General features: G+C 36.5%; 1 protein-coding gene across 5 annotated transcripts in view; it reads right to left on the reverse strand.

Moving 5' to 3' along the window:
• WRN (WRN RecQ like helicase) overlaps window positions 1-15,620 on the reverse strand; it is a 149,774-nt gene that overhangs the window by 47,948 nt on the left and 86,206 nt on the right. For all 5 annotated transcript variants that reach the window (XM_078445421.2, XM_078445422.2, XM_078445420.2 and 2 more), the window contains 3 exons: window positions 12,557-12,744; window positions 6,588-6,762; window positions 1,681-1,862 (listed from right to left, as the gene is read on the reverse strand). In XM_078445421.2, the coding sequence (XP_078301547.1) occupies window positions 1,681-1,862; window positions 6,588-6,762; window positions 12,557-12,744 (545 nt within the window). The remainder of the gene's footprint in view (window positions 1-1,680; window positions 1,863-6,587; window positions 6,763-12,556; window positions 12,745-15,620) is intronic.

Consider the following 15,620-nt stretch of genomic DNA (forward strand, 5'->3'; position numbering starts at 1 on the left):
CTATACTCTATACCGATTATTTTAGTTTATAAAAAGGTTTACACAGACAACAGTCAAGAGAAAACAGTAATGTTCTGTTTGAGGGGATGGTTTTATTGACTGTGTTAAGAAACAAAAGCTACCACTACTCTTAAAATAATAAGCTTAAAATTTATATCAAACATGTTTACCTAATGAATCTCTATTCTTCTTTCAGATCAACTTACCCTACCACCTCTTGAAAGAAGTCTTACCTGACCTTTTTGGTAAATACACACCCTATTATACACTACTCAATGTAACTTTCCTTCCCTGTACTTAACACAGCTGCAATCTTACACGGATTTGCATGATCTCTTTTAAAAAATCTTTCAGGGAGCCTGGGTGGCTCAGTCAGTTGGGCGACTGACTTCACTCAGGTCATGATCTCACAGATCGTGATTTTGAGCCCCACGTCAGGCTCTGTGCTGACAGCTTAGAGCCTGGAACCTGCTTCAGATTCTGTCTCCCTCTCTCTGCCCCCTCCCTGCTCAGTTCTGTCTCTCTGTCTCTCTCTCAAAAATAAACATTAAAAAATTTTTTTAAATAAATAAATAAATAATCTTTCCACTATTGGAATTTTCAAACACAAATGCAGAACAGAAAATGAACCCTATGTATTCATACTTGTGTGATTCTGCGATTAAGATCTTCCATTTCCATTATACTCCAAGCCCCATGAAAACAGGAACCATATCTGTTTTCATTTATTTATCACTGTATCCCCAGCACAGAGCATAATGCTTAGAACATAGTGGGCACTCAAAACAGAGCACTGCTGAATGATGAATGAAATAAAAACAGGATTGGATAGGCACTCTTATCATTTTAATAACATGAGCTAATATGTCCATTCAAGAGCTCAATTTATTCAGCTACATGGAGGTGCATTTTGAAAATACCTCATCTTAACAGCCCCATCAGTTACCATATATAAGTTTTTTTCCTGAGGTTTTATCGCCCCTCTGGAAGAGGGAATCAGTTGCTAACTGCTGCCCCTAAAATTTTTGCAAGATTAAGTTTTCCTTTCCTATATAAATCTCATAGAATTTACATGCCAACGAAGATTTGCTTTGTGTTTAAGTTTTCTTACATTTAAACACTGAACTCTTTCATTTTTTTTCATGGTAGTCAATCAGTACAATGAATGGGTACAGTGCAACGTGATTATTCACACACAGTCAATGAGAGCTGGCATGCTTTCATAGAACAAAAGAAACAGATGGTAAGGAGAGACAAACAGGAATTGGTAAAAAGTCTCTTGGAATAAGTACCACTGTAGCATGGGAAGAAAGAACCAATAACAAAATAAACGGTATCTGAAGAAACTATGGCTGAACACATATCAAACTTGAGAGGACCCGGGGAGACAGAAAATAGTTTGTCCATGCACGATTAGGAAAGCACCCATACGATCTATGTTCCATTCCCAGTATAGTCCCCATTTAGTTAATTCCTCACACTAAATGAGGTAAAGCTGACATCAGGTCATCTCCTCTGGGTGGCAACACTTACCACGAATGTTCTGGAGATGTCTTGTCTGGGTTTGGTTTCAAATGCACCTAACACATTACTTGAAAGTCTGGATGCTGCTACAAATACTTTCAAAGCTTATGTGGAAAGAAAGAAATCCGCAAGGGTGAAAGCAAGAAATGTTTTTACCTATTTGACTGAATGTCTACTGGAGCCCAGAGTACATGACAAGAACTCTGAAGTCCATCACGGCCGGCTCTCCCAATCTCCTGGTAATAGGATTCCATTTCCTTAGGAGCGCCATAATGAATGACCTTGCGAATGTCAGCTTTATTAATGCCCATGCCAAAAGCTACGGTAGCCACGACACACTAGGAATAAACAATAATGTAGTTTGACAAATATGTAGCAGAACCAAAGCCTTACATCTTTACCTTGTGGTAAAAGTAATTAATTAGTTCATTAACTAAAGTCCCTGGCATGGAACTGAACTTCATATAATTTCAAACAATCACAGGTTAAAAGATCATCTGCACAATTTACAAATCAGGGACTGGCAACCATAAAACAGGATTTCTAATTCCTCACTTAAGTAGCAAATAAAGTGGTCTCTCTGAACACCTATGAGTACAAGACACACAACAGACTCTTAAAGCACTTATTATATTAAGAGTCTTTGTTATTATGACGTTTCAAGAGTCCTTACCCGATTACACATTATCTTAATGTTTTTAGCATTATTATAGATGGAAGGAAAACTTCTCATTAAAGATGGTAAAATGAAACATGAATTTATCTTTGCATCTTTAAAAAGATAAAATTAGTAGATATCTAATATGTATAAGCATACTGAAATAAGATTTACATGATTGGGGGAAATTCTAGGGAAGAATTAGTGAGAACACAAAAATAACCAAAAAATTTTAAAGTATTAGCAACAAAAGAAGATGTACAAGAAAAGTAACTATATACTACATGGCTTAGAAATAAAAGCATTTGCAGAGAAATAATTACGTAAATATATAACATTTAAACATATATACATATATATACTGATCTAACCAAATTGTTAATGTTGGGAGGAAAGTGGGTTAGAAATACATAAATGGAGTGAGGAGAAGGGCAGGAAGGGGTGTGAAAGGAAGCTAAACTTTCATTCCTCATAATAGGAAGTCAGTGGCAATGCCTAAATCTAATAAATAAAAAACTAAGTAGTAACAGTAAAAGCAATCATTGCAAGATCTAGGGGTAAACACCAAAAGATTAAACTAAAAGAGACAAGAATAGGTAACAGAAGTAGGGAAGGAAGGAGAGTGAGAGCCTACTGTTCTCATTGTTAGCACTATAGAACCAGCTGGTTCTTTAAACTATGTGTGTAACCAACATAAAGTGCTATTTAAAAAAAAAAAATGTATTAAGATGGATCAAGAGTGGAAGGAAAGAAGGAAGGAAGGAAGGAAGGAAGGAAGGAAGGAAGGAAAGAAAGAAAGGAGGGAGGGAGGAAGGAGGGAAGAAAGGGAGGAAGGAGGGATGGAAGGAAGGAAAGGAGAAAGAAACAGATAAAAGGAAGTATAAGAAAGATTAAAGAAAAAGATAGGAATAGAAATTTATTAAGAAAAAGCTTTGAGGGGCACCTGGGTGGCTCAGTCGGTTAAGCGGCCGACTTCAGCTCAGGTCACGATCTCGCGGTACGTGAGTTCGAGCCCCACGTCAGGCTCTGGGCTGATGGCTCAGAGCCTGGAGCCTGCTTCCGATTCTGTGTCTCCCTCTCTCTCTGCCCCTCCCCCGTTCATGCTCTGTCTCTGTCTCAAAAATAAATAAAACGTTAAAAATTTTTTTTTAAAAAAGAAAAAGCTTTGAGGGGTGCCTGGTGGGCTCAGTCAGTGGAGCATGAGACTCTTTATCTCAAGGTTGTGAGTTCAAGCCCCCATGTTGGGTATAGAGATAATAAAAATAAAATCTTAAAAAAAGAAAGAAAGAAAGAAAAAAAGAAAGAAAGAAAGAAAGAGCGAGCTTTGAGTGAAAAGACTGGGCTATTTTGTTATATTTGAGAGTAAATAAGCAACATAATTTTAAGGGCTTTTTAAACTGTATTTCTGAGTCAAATTTTTTCAGCTTTATTGGGATATAATTGATATATACCATTATGTAAGATGCATAATGTGATAATTTTATATACATATACACTGTAAAATGATTATCACAATAAAATTACTTACAACATCCATTACCTCGCATAGTTACTATTTGCGTGTGTGTGTTTGTGTGTGTATGTGTGTGCAGTGAGAACTCTGAAGATCTAATTTTCATCATATGATACTGTTTTGTTATTAAGATTTTATCTTTAACTAATTTCTATACTCAACTTAGAGCTCAAGTCCACAACCCTGAGATCAAGAACCACATGTTCCACGTACCTGGGTGGTTCAATCGGTTAAGTGTCCAACTCTTGATTTCGGCTCAGGTCATGATCTCACGGTTTGTGGGTTCTAGCCCTCTGTCAGGCTCCAAACCAACAATGCAGAGGTTGCTTGAGGTTCTCTCTCTCTCCCTCTCTGCCCTCCCCCTGCTCATGCTCTCTCTTTTTTTCTCAAAATAACTAAAACTTAAAAAAAAAAAAAGAACCACATACTCTACCTACTGAGCCAGACAGGTGCCCCTTTATGATACTCTTTTCAGATGAGATCACCCTATTCTACAGGCATGATTTTCAAAATATCATAAATGCTCAGGTGAAAATATAGATATTTTATCAAATAATTTATTCACAACCTCATCCCAGAAAGAAAAGGAATTCAAGTCACCTTGAAAAGGCAAATAAAATATGAAAGGACCTGAAACTAAAAATCAGGACTAAGAGTAAGAACGAATGGTCACAAACTAAAAATGCAAATCTACATCTGAATAAGGTTAGATATGGTTAAGAATAATGGGAAAGAAAAACATTTCTCTAAAATTATAAAATAGAAAATACTAAGATTCTAAGCATCAATCAATCTAAGGCATTAAGAGCTAAGGTAGTGAGCTGGGTGGTCAGCTGTACTTTTAGGTCCACACCAAAGTATAAATCAACTTCAGAAAGAGAGGAGAATGAACATCCAGAATTCTGTACATGTATGCATTCAGTAGGTACTCAATGAATATTCAATGGAAGGTAATCAATTCCAAGAGCATCAGACTATTCTATATAGATGAGGAAATGTATTTTCATCATCTTGAGAAGGTGTTTGAGAACTCTCAATGCAAATGTGAAGCTTCTGAATTATTTATTAAATAGTTGTCATATACAGCAGAACTCCTGATGTCAGCCTAGGGTGACACCATCAATATTAATTTATTAATTTTCATAATGTGGATAAAACTTTTTGACATCCTGCCATAGAGAGGGAATATATAGTGGCACATACATACATAGACCTTTCTAGATATTAAGTATAATTAGTGATCACTGTGAGGTTTTTAAAGCCATATTTCAAAGTATTAATGTTTCAGTGAACACAGGTTTCACTGGAAACCAGATGCATCCAATAAAGTTTCCCATCACAACCTAACAAAGTTTGCAATCTCTCATATCTGTAGAAGATGTTTCCACCTAAATGACTAATAATAAAACAAGATGAAAGAAATCATTGATTAGTTAATAGCTCAAACATCAATTGTTAAGATTCAGTAAGCAGCAGCCAATAAATTTTATCTGGTAACTTTCAAATTCCTGAGATAATAGAATAAAAGTATACACATGTAAGATTTTAGGGAACTCTAAGCAGTTGTGATAGCTGCTACTACCTTTGGAAAGAAGAGGAAGAAAGAGAATAGGTGCTTTTAGGGCAGGAATGTGTTACAGCATGACAACGCACAGTGAGCTTCACAGACAGTACATATGAACCATACTTGAGGTAGGTTGTCTGAACAACACCTACAGAGCTAGGCAGAGGGGAAATGGAAGACCAACTGAGCCGAAAATGCAAAGAAGTTAAGTTCCTCTCTTGAGAGGAGAGCTAGTCCACAGGCTTACAGTGACAGACCTTGGGTATGATGTTGATGGCGTGAAGCTGTTGATTTAAACCTACCAACGTGGTTTGTATCTAAATCTTCCTAAATATTCTGCAAAACACCCATTAAACTAGGATTCCGATCGCTACAGGAAGCTCAGTTGGAGCACTTCACAGTAAGGTCACTGATACCCATTTAACTTTATTGTTTTTCTCCTTCAAATCAATCCTGCTTAGGGTTGCTAATCCAATGTTTCTAGAATAGTATTATCTTGCTCAAAAACACAGAGTCGTCTTCATGATGGCTTTCAAACTCTATTTTGCGGAGCTCTGCCACATGGACTGTCCTGGGAAACTGGAAGACTCTTGGAACACTTTCTCCCTCACATCAACTTCAACAAGAATTATTCTACTTTAATTTGTTTTAACTATTAAAAAATGAATTAAAATTTAAATGAAAAGTTAAATAAAAAACTCTAAGGCTAAAGTAGTCTAGAAAAACTACAGGCACATCACATCAATCCCAGCCTGCCTCTCTGCAGGTTTTAAGGCCACCCATAACCTGGCCAACCACCCCTTAAACTGTTTTCCTGTGACCTTCTAACAGTTCCTCCCTGCCTTTTCACCTATACCTTGTACCATTCCTACTCCACACTCCCTTTCTCTCTAACCATTTCATACTCCCAATTTCCTGAACCCAGCAGGCCCTCTCATACCACAGTGCCTTTGCACATGCTAGTCCCTTTTCCTGGAATTCCATAACCAATGCCCTTTCCCTCATCACCTACTGGCCTAGCATACAACAAACTTCTATTCACTCTCCACTCAAATAGCTTCTTCCTGGATGGACCATCTCCACAGTACAAGCTACCTTAACAGCTAGCGTTCCCTCCTCTGTGCACCTAATCTCTATGTGCAGGCTCCTATTAAGACTAGTCTGCAGTAGTTTGTTCATATATCTATCTTACCCATTATATATTAATTCCCTTTATGAGAGAGACTTCTTTAAACTCAACACAAAGTATTCCATAAAGATATGGCAAATATTAGACAAATATCTGTATCCATGGAAGAATAGAGAGTAATGATGATGGATCTTCACACCTGAATTTCATCTCTCATGAACCTGTGATGAACCTCTCTCCTTGCAGTAACACACATGCCTGCATGGTATGTTCCACAGGCTAACTTCACCTTCCTAAGTTCAGCTGTAACTTCTTCTGTCATTTTTCTGGAAGGACAATAGATGATAGTTGGACCTTCAAATTCCCAGGTGGAACTAAAACAAAACAAAAAAACAAAACCAAGAGAACAAACATAAATATACAGGCTTCAGTTTGAGTTTCCAAAACCAGTTTGAGTTTTGCCTTATTGAATTTCCCCTTTCTTTTTAAAATTTTAATTTAATTCAATTTTAATTTAATTTTTAAATTTTTAATTAATTTTTTTAGTAAAACACTAAAAAAGAGAAATCATATAGAAAAAAGGATATATTTAACTCCATAAAAATGTGGAAAGTCAAATGTGGAAATAAATTATACTAAATCCCAAACACTTTTGACTCATTTTTTTGTTTAAACAAGAGACAAGTTTACTTATTTAAGTAAAAGCCTTGATAAAAGCTTACAAACTACTGAAATGCAATTTTCATACTTTTAGAAATGCAAAAGCACTAGGTGAAAAATTAGTCTTCATTTATAGGAGAAAGATAAGTGACTATCTACATAGGAGAATGGATACAATTTATATCACATTATTCCTATTCTCTCATGATCAAAAAAATGAGTTTCTATGTATTTTACTAAAAAAGCAATAACTTCTTATAACATTAAAGATCATTTTTATAGTTCAAAGAAGTATTTACTAGTAATCTTGAGACTGTAACTATTATAGAAAACATCTGTTCAAAAGTCTGTTTTAGAAACCCGTGCTGTTTTTTTTTTTAAAGGTTTTTTTTATTTATTTCTTTTTTGCAGGGGGAGGCATAGAGAGAGGGGAGACAGAGAATCTCAAGCAGCCTCTGCACCGTCAGCATAGAGCCCCATGCGGGCTTGAACCCATGAACAGTGAGATCATGATCTGAACCAAAATCAAGAGTCGGACGCTTAACCAACTGAGCTACCCGAGTGCCCTGAAACCTGTGCTTGTTTACTAAAAATGAAAAGGTTTGATTTCTCAATACAGTCATTTACATAAATACATTCATTTATGCTGACTTAAGAAAAAGAATGTGCTATTTTGTATTTAGGAAAAACTGGTTTATTTATTTATTTTGAGAGAGACAGAGACAGCACCAGCAGGGGAGGGGCAGAGATAGAGGGAGAGAGAATCCCAAGCAGGTTCCGCACTGCCAGCACAGAACCGGATGTGGTGCTTGAACTCCCAAAACTGTGAGATCACTACCTGAACTGAAACCAAGAGATGTTTAACCAACTGCACCACCCAAGTGCCTGTCTTATTTATTTTTTAATGCATACACATTTTGATACAATTTCAACTTCAGGAATCTATTTTACAAATACATTTACACATTTACCAAAAGACACATAGACACAAATATTCACAGCAGAACTATAATTGTGAAAACATCACCTAATGTTCATCATCATTATGTACATTCGTACTATGAAATTAACTAAGCAAACAATAAAAGATCCTGTGGATCTAAATCCTTTAAGAAGGACTATGGCAAAAGTCACTGCATACTTAAACAGAGAAGAAAAAATAGGTAGTTATTTGACTCCAAGAGTTTTACTGAATAATCTACTCAAAGCAATTTTTGATAGCGACCAAATGGGCTTCTGTAACAAAACTTCACAGCGAATAACTTAAGTATGGGACACCTGGTGGCTCAGTCATTTAAGTGTGTGACTCTTGATTTTGACCCAGGTCATGATCTCAGGGCTCATGGGCTCGAGCCCCACATCAGGTTCTGCACTGACAGTACAGAGTCTGCTTGGCATTCTCTCTCCCACTCTCTGCTTGGGATTCTTCTTTCTCTCTGCCCCTCCCCTGCTCATTCACACATGCTTTCTCTCTCAAAAATAAACAAACAAACACTTTTTAAAAACCCACACATTTCTCAAAGAAGAAAAATTTCTTCAACAAAATGTGAATATTGAAATATCCTACACATTAGGGCCCCAACTTTTTTTCCTTTTTTAAAATTTATTAGTTTTTTAAAAATTTACATCTAAGTTAATTAACATACAGTCCCATAATGATTTCAGGAGTAGAATCCAGTGATTCTGTGCCTACATGTAACACCCAGTGCTCATCCCAACAAGTGCCCTCCTTGTTTAATGTGCCCTCACATTATGCAGAAAGATAGCAAAGACACTTTTTTACTAAGAATGATAGAAGTTTCAACTTATTGAGGAGCCTGGGTGGCTCAGTCATGATCATGGCTTCAGTCATGATCTCACAGTTCATGGGTTCAAGTCCCGCGTCAGGCTCTGTGCTGACAGCTCGGAGCCTGGAGCCTGCTTCAGATTCTGGGTCTCCCTCTCTCTCTGCCCCTTCCCCACCTGCACTCTGTCTCTCTCTGTCTCGAAAATAAACGCAAAAAAAAAAAAAAAAAAAGAAAAGAAAAAGAAAAAAGCTTTAACATTTCAATTTATTGAAGATATGAAAATCCTAAATGTGTATGTACCGATTAACAGTGCTTTAACACACATGAAACAAAAATCGACAGAACTAAATAAAGGGAGAAAGAGATATATCTGTAATAATTGCAGATTTTAACATGTATCTTAGGAAAGACACTTTAAATCAAAGGAGAACATTGCCTAAAAAATGGATATACTGTGTACCTATTTCTGCACAAAGCTAACAACAAAAGCTGGCAGTGCACATCTGCACGGCACAGAGAACAGAAGGGTATATATAAAGGGTATATATATAAAGTGCCCAGACGTCAACAGTGATGATACGTGAGGAATCAGATGGGAAGATCTAAGTACTCTGGAATTTATGCGCATCTGTAGTGTTCACATCGATATTAAGACTGTGCACTTTCTACACTAAAAAAAAGGTAAAAAATACACAAAAATTTGAACTTATAGAGCAGAAGAATCAAAGGTGTAAAAATCTCTATTACAAAAGGATTCATTACTGAGGTGCCTGAGTGGCTCAGTTAGCAATGCCTCTGACTCTTTATTTTGGCTCGGGTCACGTACTCACAGTTGTGAGATCTAGAGTCCCGCTTTGGGAGTGGGCATGCAGCCTGCTTAAGATTCTCTCTTTCCCTCTCCCACTGACCCTCCCCCACTTGCGCTCTTTTTCTCTCTCCCCCTCATCTCTCTTTCAAAAAAAAGGGGAGGGGGGTTTATTACTTCACCAAGTGGTTTACTAAACATTGTTATTTCCTCACAACAATTTCTGGGAGGGGAAAAAAAATCTATCTTCATCTAATCACTAAATTAGATAGATGAGAGGCTTGTCTACCCAATTTCAATGTATCGTGATTATAGAAAACAAAGTCAGGATTTAACAAACATGTTAGCTCAATGACTAGAAAAAAAATGGTAGAATTAAATAAAGGGAATAAAATGGAAATAAAAGGCAACACTCTGAAGTCTTAATTACCCTCCATCTAATTATTGCTCATTAAGGGAAAAATTTCTCTTTGCCTATGATCTACAGAAAGCATTCTGACTCTCAGTGGTTGGCTGCTACCATACTGTTCTTGAAGGATTGAAAATGGGATGCAAAAATCTTTTTTGCTTTGCTCTCAGAAAAACCGCGTCATGTTAAATACAAAAATCTTGGATGGTCTTGGATGTCAGGCTAAGGATTCTGGCCTTTAGTCTCAGGAAAGAGGGAGGCACCAGAGAGAAATGCCAAGACTCAGGGATATACTTTCAGATGGCAAATCTGAAAATTGTGTATAGAAGAAGTAAGGAGGAACCCTGGGGTTGGGGGGGAGTTTGATAACAGTCTGGGCTAAGGGACCTTCACTGGCAGAATTAACATGGAAGATGGTAAGAGAACATTTACATAAGATATCATAAAAGGACAATACAGTCCAAAAGATAAAATGTCACAGTGTCACACACACACACACACACACACACACACACACACAAAGGCAAACAGTTTCAAAAGAAGAAGGTTATTAGGGGAAGGCCACTGAGATTGAGAAAAATATGGATGGGAGAGGAGATCAAAGATTAGGAGAATAGATAATGATCCCACTGTTAAAAGACTCTAGCCTAGAATAAGCAGCTTTCTTCAAGAGAATGTTTTCCCTCTAGGGTACAAAAGAAGTTAAGTGCAATGAGTACTCACTTCAGAGAGATCTCTAGCACAGCCAGAGTACTCAGAATATATTCATTACTTTCTTGTTTTATTTTTTTTTAATGTTTATTTATTTTGAGAGACACAGCCAGGGAGAGGTAGAGAGAGAGGGAGAGGAAATCCCAAGCAGGCTCCACATTGTCAGTGCAGAGCCCAACGTGGGGCTCTATCTCATGAACCTGTGAGATCATGACCTGACCTGAGCTGAAATCAAGAGTCGGATGCTTAACCAACTGAGCCACCCAGGCACCCCTCTTGTTTTATCTTTTATTTATTTTTAAAAATATTTTATTTTTAAGAAATCTCTACACCTAATGTGGGGCTCGAACTCACAACCCTGAGATCAAGAACTGCATGCTCTACTGACAGAGCAAGACAGGCGTCCCCATTACTTTCTTGTTTTAATCTAAATGTAGTACAATCAAGCCAATAACAAATCCTACATTAAAACTCATCCTAGGGGTGCCTGGGTGGCTCAGTCGGTTAAGCAGCCGACTTCGGCTCAGGTCATGATCTCGCGGTCCGTGAGTTCAAGCCCCGCGTCGGGCTCTGTGCTGACAGCTCAGAGCCTGGAGCCTGTTTCAGATTCTGTGTCTCCCTCTCTCTGACCCTCCCCTGTTCATGCTCTGTCTCTCTCTGTCTCAAAAATAAACAAACGTTAAAAAAAAAAAAAAATTAAAAAAAAAAAAAAAAAAAAAAAACTCATCCTAAAGGACCCCAGTAGTCCTTAAGGAAGAAACTAATGACATTCTTTAAACTCTATTTGCCTAGATTTGTTTTATCTTTGTGTTGGTAGGACAAACATTATTTTCACGAATTCTGACTTAACACATTTCATAACATGACAGTTATAAGATTTTCACCAACGAGACAGATCAGGGAAATAAGGCAAAGGAAAGCTTCTTAGCATATATATAAAATGCCTCCAAACAAAACAAAAAGGACAAAGTACTAGTGACAGTTTCTTCATCAGTAAAATGAAAATAATATGTAGCTTATTGAGCAGTTACAAGGATTACTACATCATTTACATAAAGCACCTACGAGAGTCCTTGGCACATAGTAAGGGCTCAAAAGTACTTATCAATAAGATGGCTTTTAAAATTCCCTAATACTCATGGTGCCTGGGTGGCTCTGTAGGGTTGAGTGTCCGACTTCTGCTCAGGTCATGATCTCACGGTTTGTGGGTTCAAGGCCCAAATCAGGCTCTGTGCTGACAGCTCAGATTCTGTGTGTGTGTGTCTGCCCCTCCCCTGCACACTCTCTCTCTCAAAAATTAATAAACATTAAAAAAAATTTTTTAATAAATAAATAAAATTCCTTAATACTCAATTAGTTAGATAATTAGCAAACTAGATAGAATTCAGATAAAAGACTCAGTTATTTTTGTTGTTTACTTATCAATTATTAAGAGTATCGGTGTGTCTGGCTGGTTCAGTCAGTAGAACATGTGACTCATTATCTCAGGATCATTGGTTCAAGCCCCACATTGGGTGTAAAGTTTAGTTAAAAAAAAAAAAAAAAAGAGCATATATCCTGTTCAAGTAAAATTAAGTAGAAAAATACCAGATGAATTAGTTTCTGACTTCAGAAATAGGCTATTTACTCAGTCACTGTCTTGTTAATATGACATCACACTTGACTTGAATCAAAGCTAAGTAGAATTTGAAATATGTTAAATATGAATTAGAAGAAAATAGTAAAAAATAAATAAATAAAACAAAAATTTAAGAAGGAAATAGTTCACCAAAATTTATCAACCATGAATTCTTCACCTTGTCTTTTGGACAAGAAATTGCTTTAGATCCTGAAGGATGTTTCCTGATTTTCGTCCAACTTCCAAATACAAGTTTGGTCGATCAAAACCAGTACAGGTAATCTGAGGATTCTTCAGTTTTAAGCAATGTATAATGTCTTCCCGGATTGAAGAACTTGCAGTAGCAGTGACTGCAACAATTGGAACCTAAATGAAATAAAACTGATTTGTCAGAAAGGAGAGCACTCATTACTTCCTAACATTTCTACCACTGTCTTACAAAGAGACTGGACAACAATTATATGAGGAACAATGTTAAAAATATAACTTTAATATTACTTTTTCAAAGAAGAAAAAGAAAACTTCCTACTTACTTGTTTCTCAGCCTTCATAATACATTTACTTTTTAAAAATCAGAAATCATTTGGGGCACCTAGGTGGCTCAGTTGGTTAAGTATCTGTCTCTTGACATTAGCTCAGGTCATGATCTCACTATTTGTGAGATCAAGCCCTGTATCAGGCTCTGCATTGACAGTGAGGAGCCTGCTTGGAATTCTCTCTCTCTTTCTCTCTCTCCCTCTCCCACCACCATTTCTCTCTCTCTCTCACACCTCCCTCACTTGTGTGCATACATGAACTCACTCTCTCAAAATAAACATTAAAAAAATCTTAAAAAAATCATAAATCACTTAAATAAAACACTAAATCCATACGATTTTTCAATACAATCTACCTATTAGCTATCTAACTCTTCATTTATTATTTTGTGAACATTTATTATATTTATAATAGTGCTGATATAAGTCATATGTTATACCTTATTTTTTATTAATCTGTGATTCACAAATCATAAACCTTTCATTCACTGAAAATCTAACTATACAAAGCAGTAAGTCTTTTTTTTTTTTTTTTGTCTCCTATATTGTATATATTGGTTTATGGCTTCTCAGATCTAGAAACACAGCTCTTAATGACCTGGATAACCTCTCTCCAGTTCACTAAGTTAATGATTGCATACAATACATAAGAGGAGTACATAAAATGAAACATCTATTATTAATTGGTTCCTTGAGCAACCAACTCATGTTCTATTTTTAGTCTAGAAAAGACTTAACTTAAAAGGTTAGCAGCCAAAACAGGAGACATGCAAGGTACTAAGAAAAACATGAACATGTAATCTTTCAGAAATTCTAAAGTAGGATAACAATATACCTCCCATGAAACTATATTCAATCTTTTTGTCCCTATTATCACAGTGAGCTATAATTAATTATGCTATTATTTTATATTCAGAAAAAAATGGAGTAAGTCTTCAAGTTCTTCCTAAATCATTAAGCTGTTCTATATCCAAGAATACAACTTTCTAAAAATACTTTTTGTGGTCTCTTACAAACAAAATAAATGATATCCTCAGAAAATAGCTCTTTAGATGCCCTGCATGTAACTCACAAATCAGTTTAAGCAATCATCCTCATGTAAGTGAAAGTTTATGGGCAATTTGTAAAAAAGCAATTATAGAATTTGGAAAACAAGATACAATTTACTAAACACTACAAAGTACTTTTACAATCAATATAGCTTTACTGAATTAAAAATTATTTCAGGGCACCTGGGTGGCTCAGGTGGTTAAAGCATTCAACTAGGGCTCAGGTCATGATCTTGTGGTTTGTGGGTTCAAGCCCTGCGCTGGGCTCTCTACTGACAGCTCCGAGCCTGGAGCCTGATTCTCTTTCTGTGTCTCCCTCTTTCTGCCTCTCCCCAGCTGGCACTCTCTCTCTCAAAAATAAATAAGCATTATAAAAAATTTTTTTTAATTATCTCAAAGCTCATATAAAAAAATGAAGTCTGGAAGTAGTTTTTTTTAATGGAAAAAAAAAAGAGACCACAACCAGTGTGACCCAGTTATTTGCATTTTTGCATTCTCTATCCTTAAATTCTATGAAATTATTTAAATGTGTTATTTTTTAATGTTTATTTATTTATTTTGAGAGAGAGAAAGAGAGATTGAGAGCAACCTCTCTCTCGAGCAGAGGTGGGGGGAGGGAGGAGACTCCCAAGCAGGCTCCATGCTGCCAGCACAGAGTCCAACATGGGGCTCGAACCCACAAACCGCAAGATTATGGGGCCGAGCTGATATCAAGAGTTGGATGTTTAACCAACTGAGCACTCAGGTGCCCCTAAATGTGTTAAATATCATTAAATGTTTTAATTAAATTTAAAATTTTTAATTAAATTATTTAAAAATTAACCCCCCAAATTAACTTCCTTGAGTTTTGGCTTATAATCAGACTGTTCTCTGAAGTTAGAGAGTGCCATCTATAACAACTTATAAATGAATAGGCCAATTTATAAAGAATTTAGTTTCTCTAACCAAGCTTAGAGAATATATATACATATATATGGAAAGTTCAAACATTAGAAGCTCCTAGGACATGTACATTCTCACTTTTTTTTTTTAATGTTTATTTTTTTTGAGAGAAAGAGACAGAGTGTGAGTGAGTGAGGGGCAGAGAGAGAGGGAGACACAGAATCTGAAGCAGGCTCCAGGCTCTGAGCTATCAGCACAGAGCCCAATACGGGGCTTGAACTCACAAACTGAGCTGAAGTCTGATGCTTAATCGACTGAGCCACCCAGGTACCCCGAGGAATGTCTTCTCACCCTTACAACAACAAAGCACTTTCATCAATTTAAGTGCTTTATTCAAACAATTCATAAATGCACTAAGAAAATACTTGTTGCTTAACTACATATGCAGAGAAAGACAGATGTTTTCAGGATACAAAGAGTAAGAGGGTATGGTCTGTTTTTCTAAACAGTATAATGTATGAGTGAATAGGCAATGCATTTCTGAAAATAAGAAATTAAGCAATGAACAGAACACCTCTTGAAGAAGTTAATAGAAAAGTCAGGCAAAAGAGCAGCATGGTAGTGAAAAATATCTGGTGTAGTCAGTTGCCCGAGTTCAAATCCTGTCTTTTTTGTCACTAACGAGGTGTGAGAGTTTGAGCTGTTTATTTCACTCCCTAAACTTTGGTTTCCTCATCTATAAAATGGCAACAATAACAGCAATCTCATAAAGTCA

This window comes from Panthera onca, chromosome B1 (assembly GCF_046562875.1).
Source record: "Panthera onca isolate mPanOnc1 chromosome B1, mPanOnc1 haplotype 2, whole genome shotgun sequence".
NCBI lineage: Eukaryota > Metazoa > Chordata > Mammalia > Carnivora > Felidae > Panthera > Panthera onca.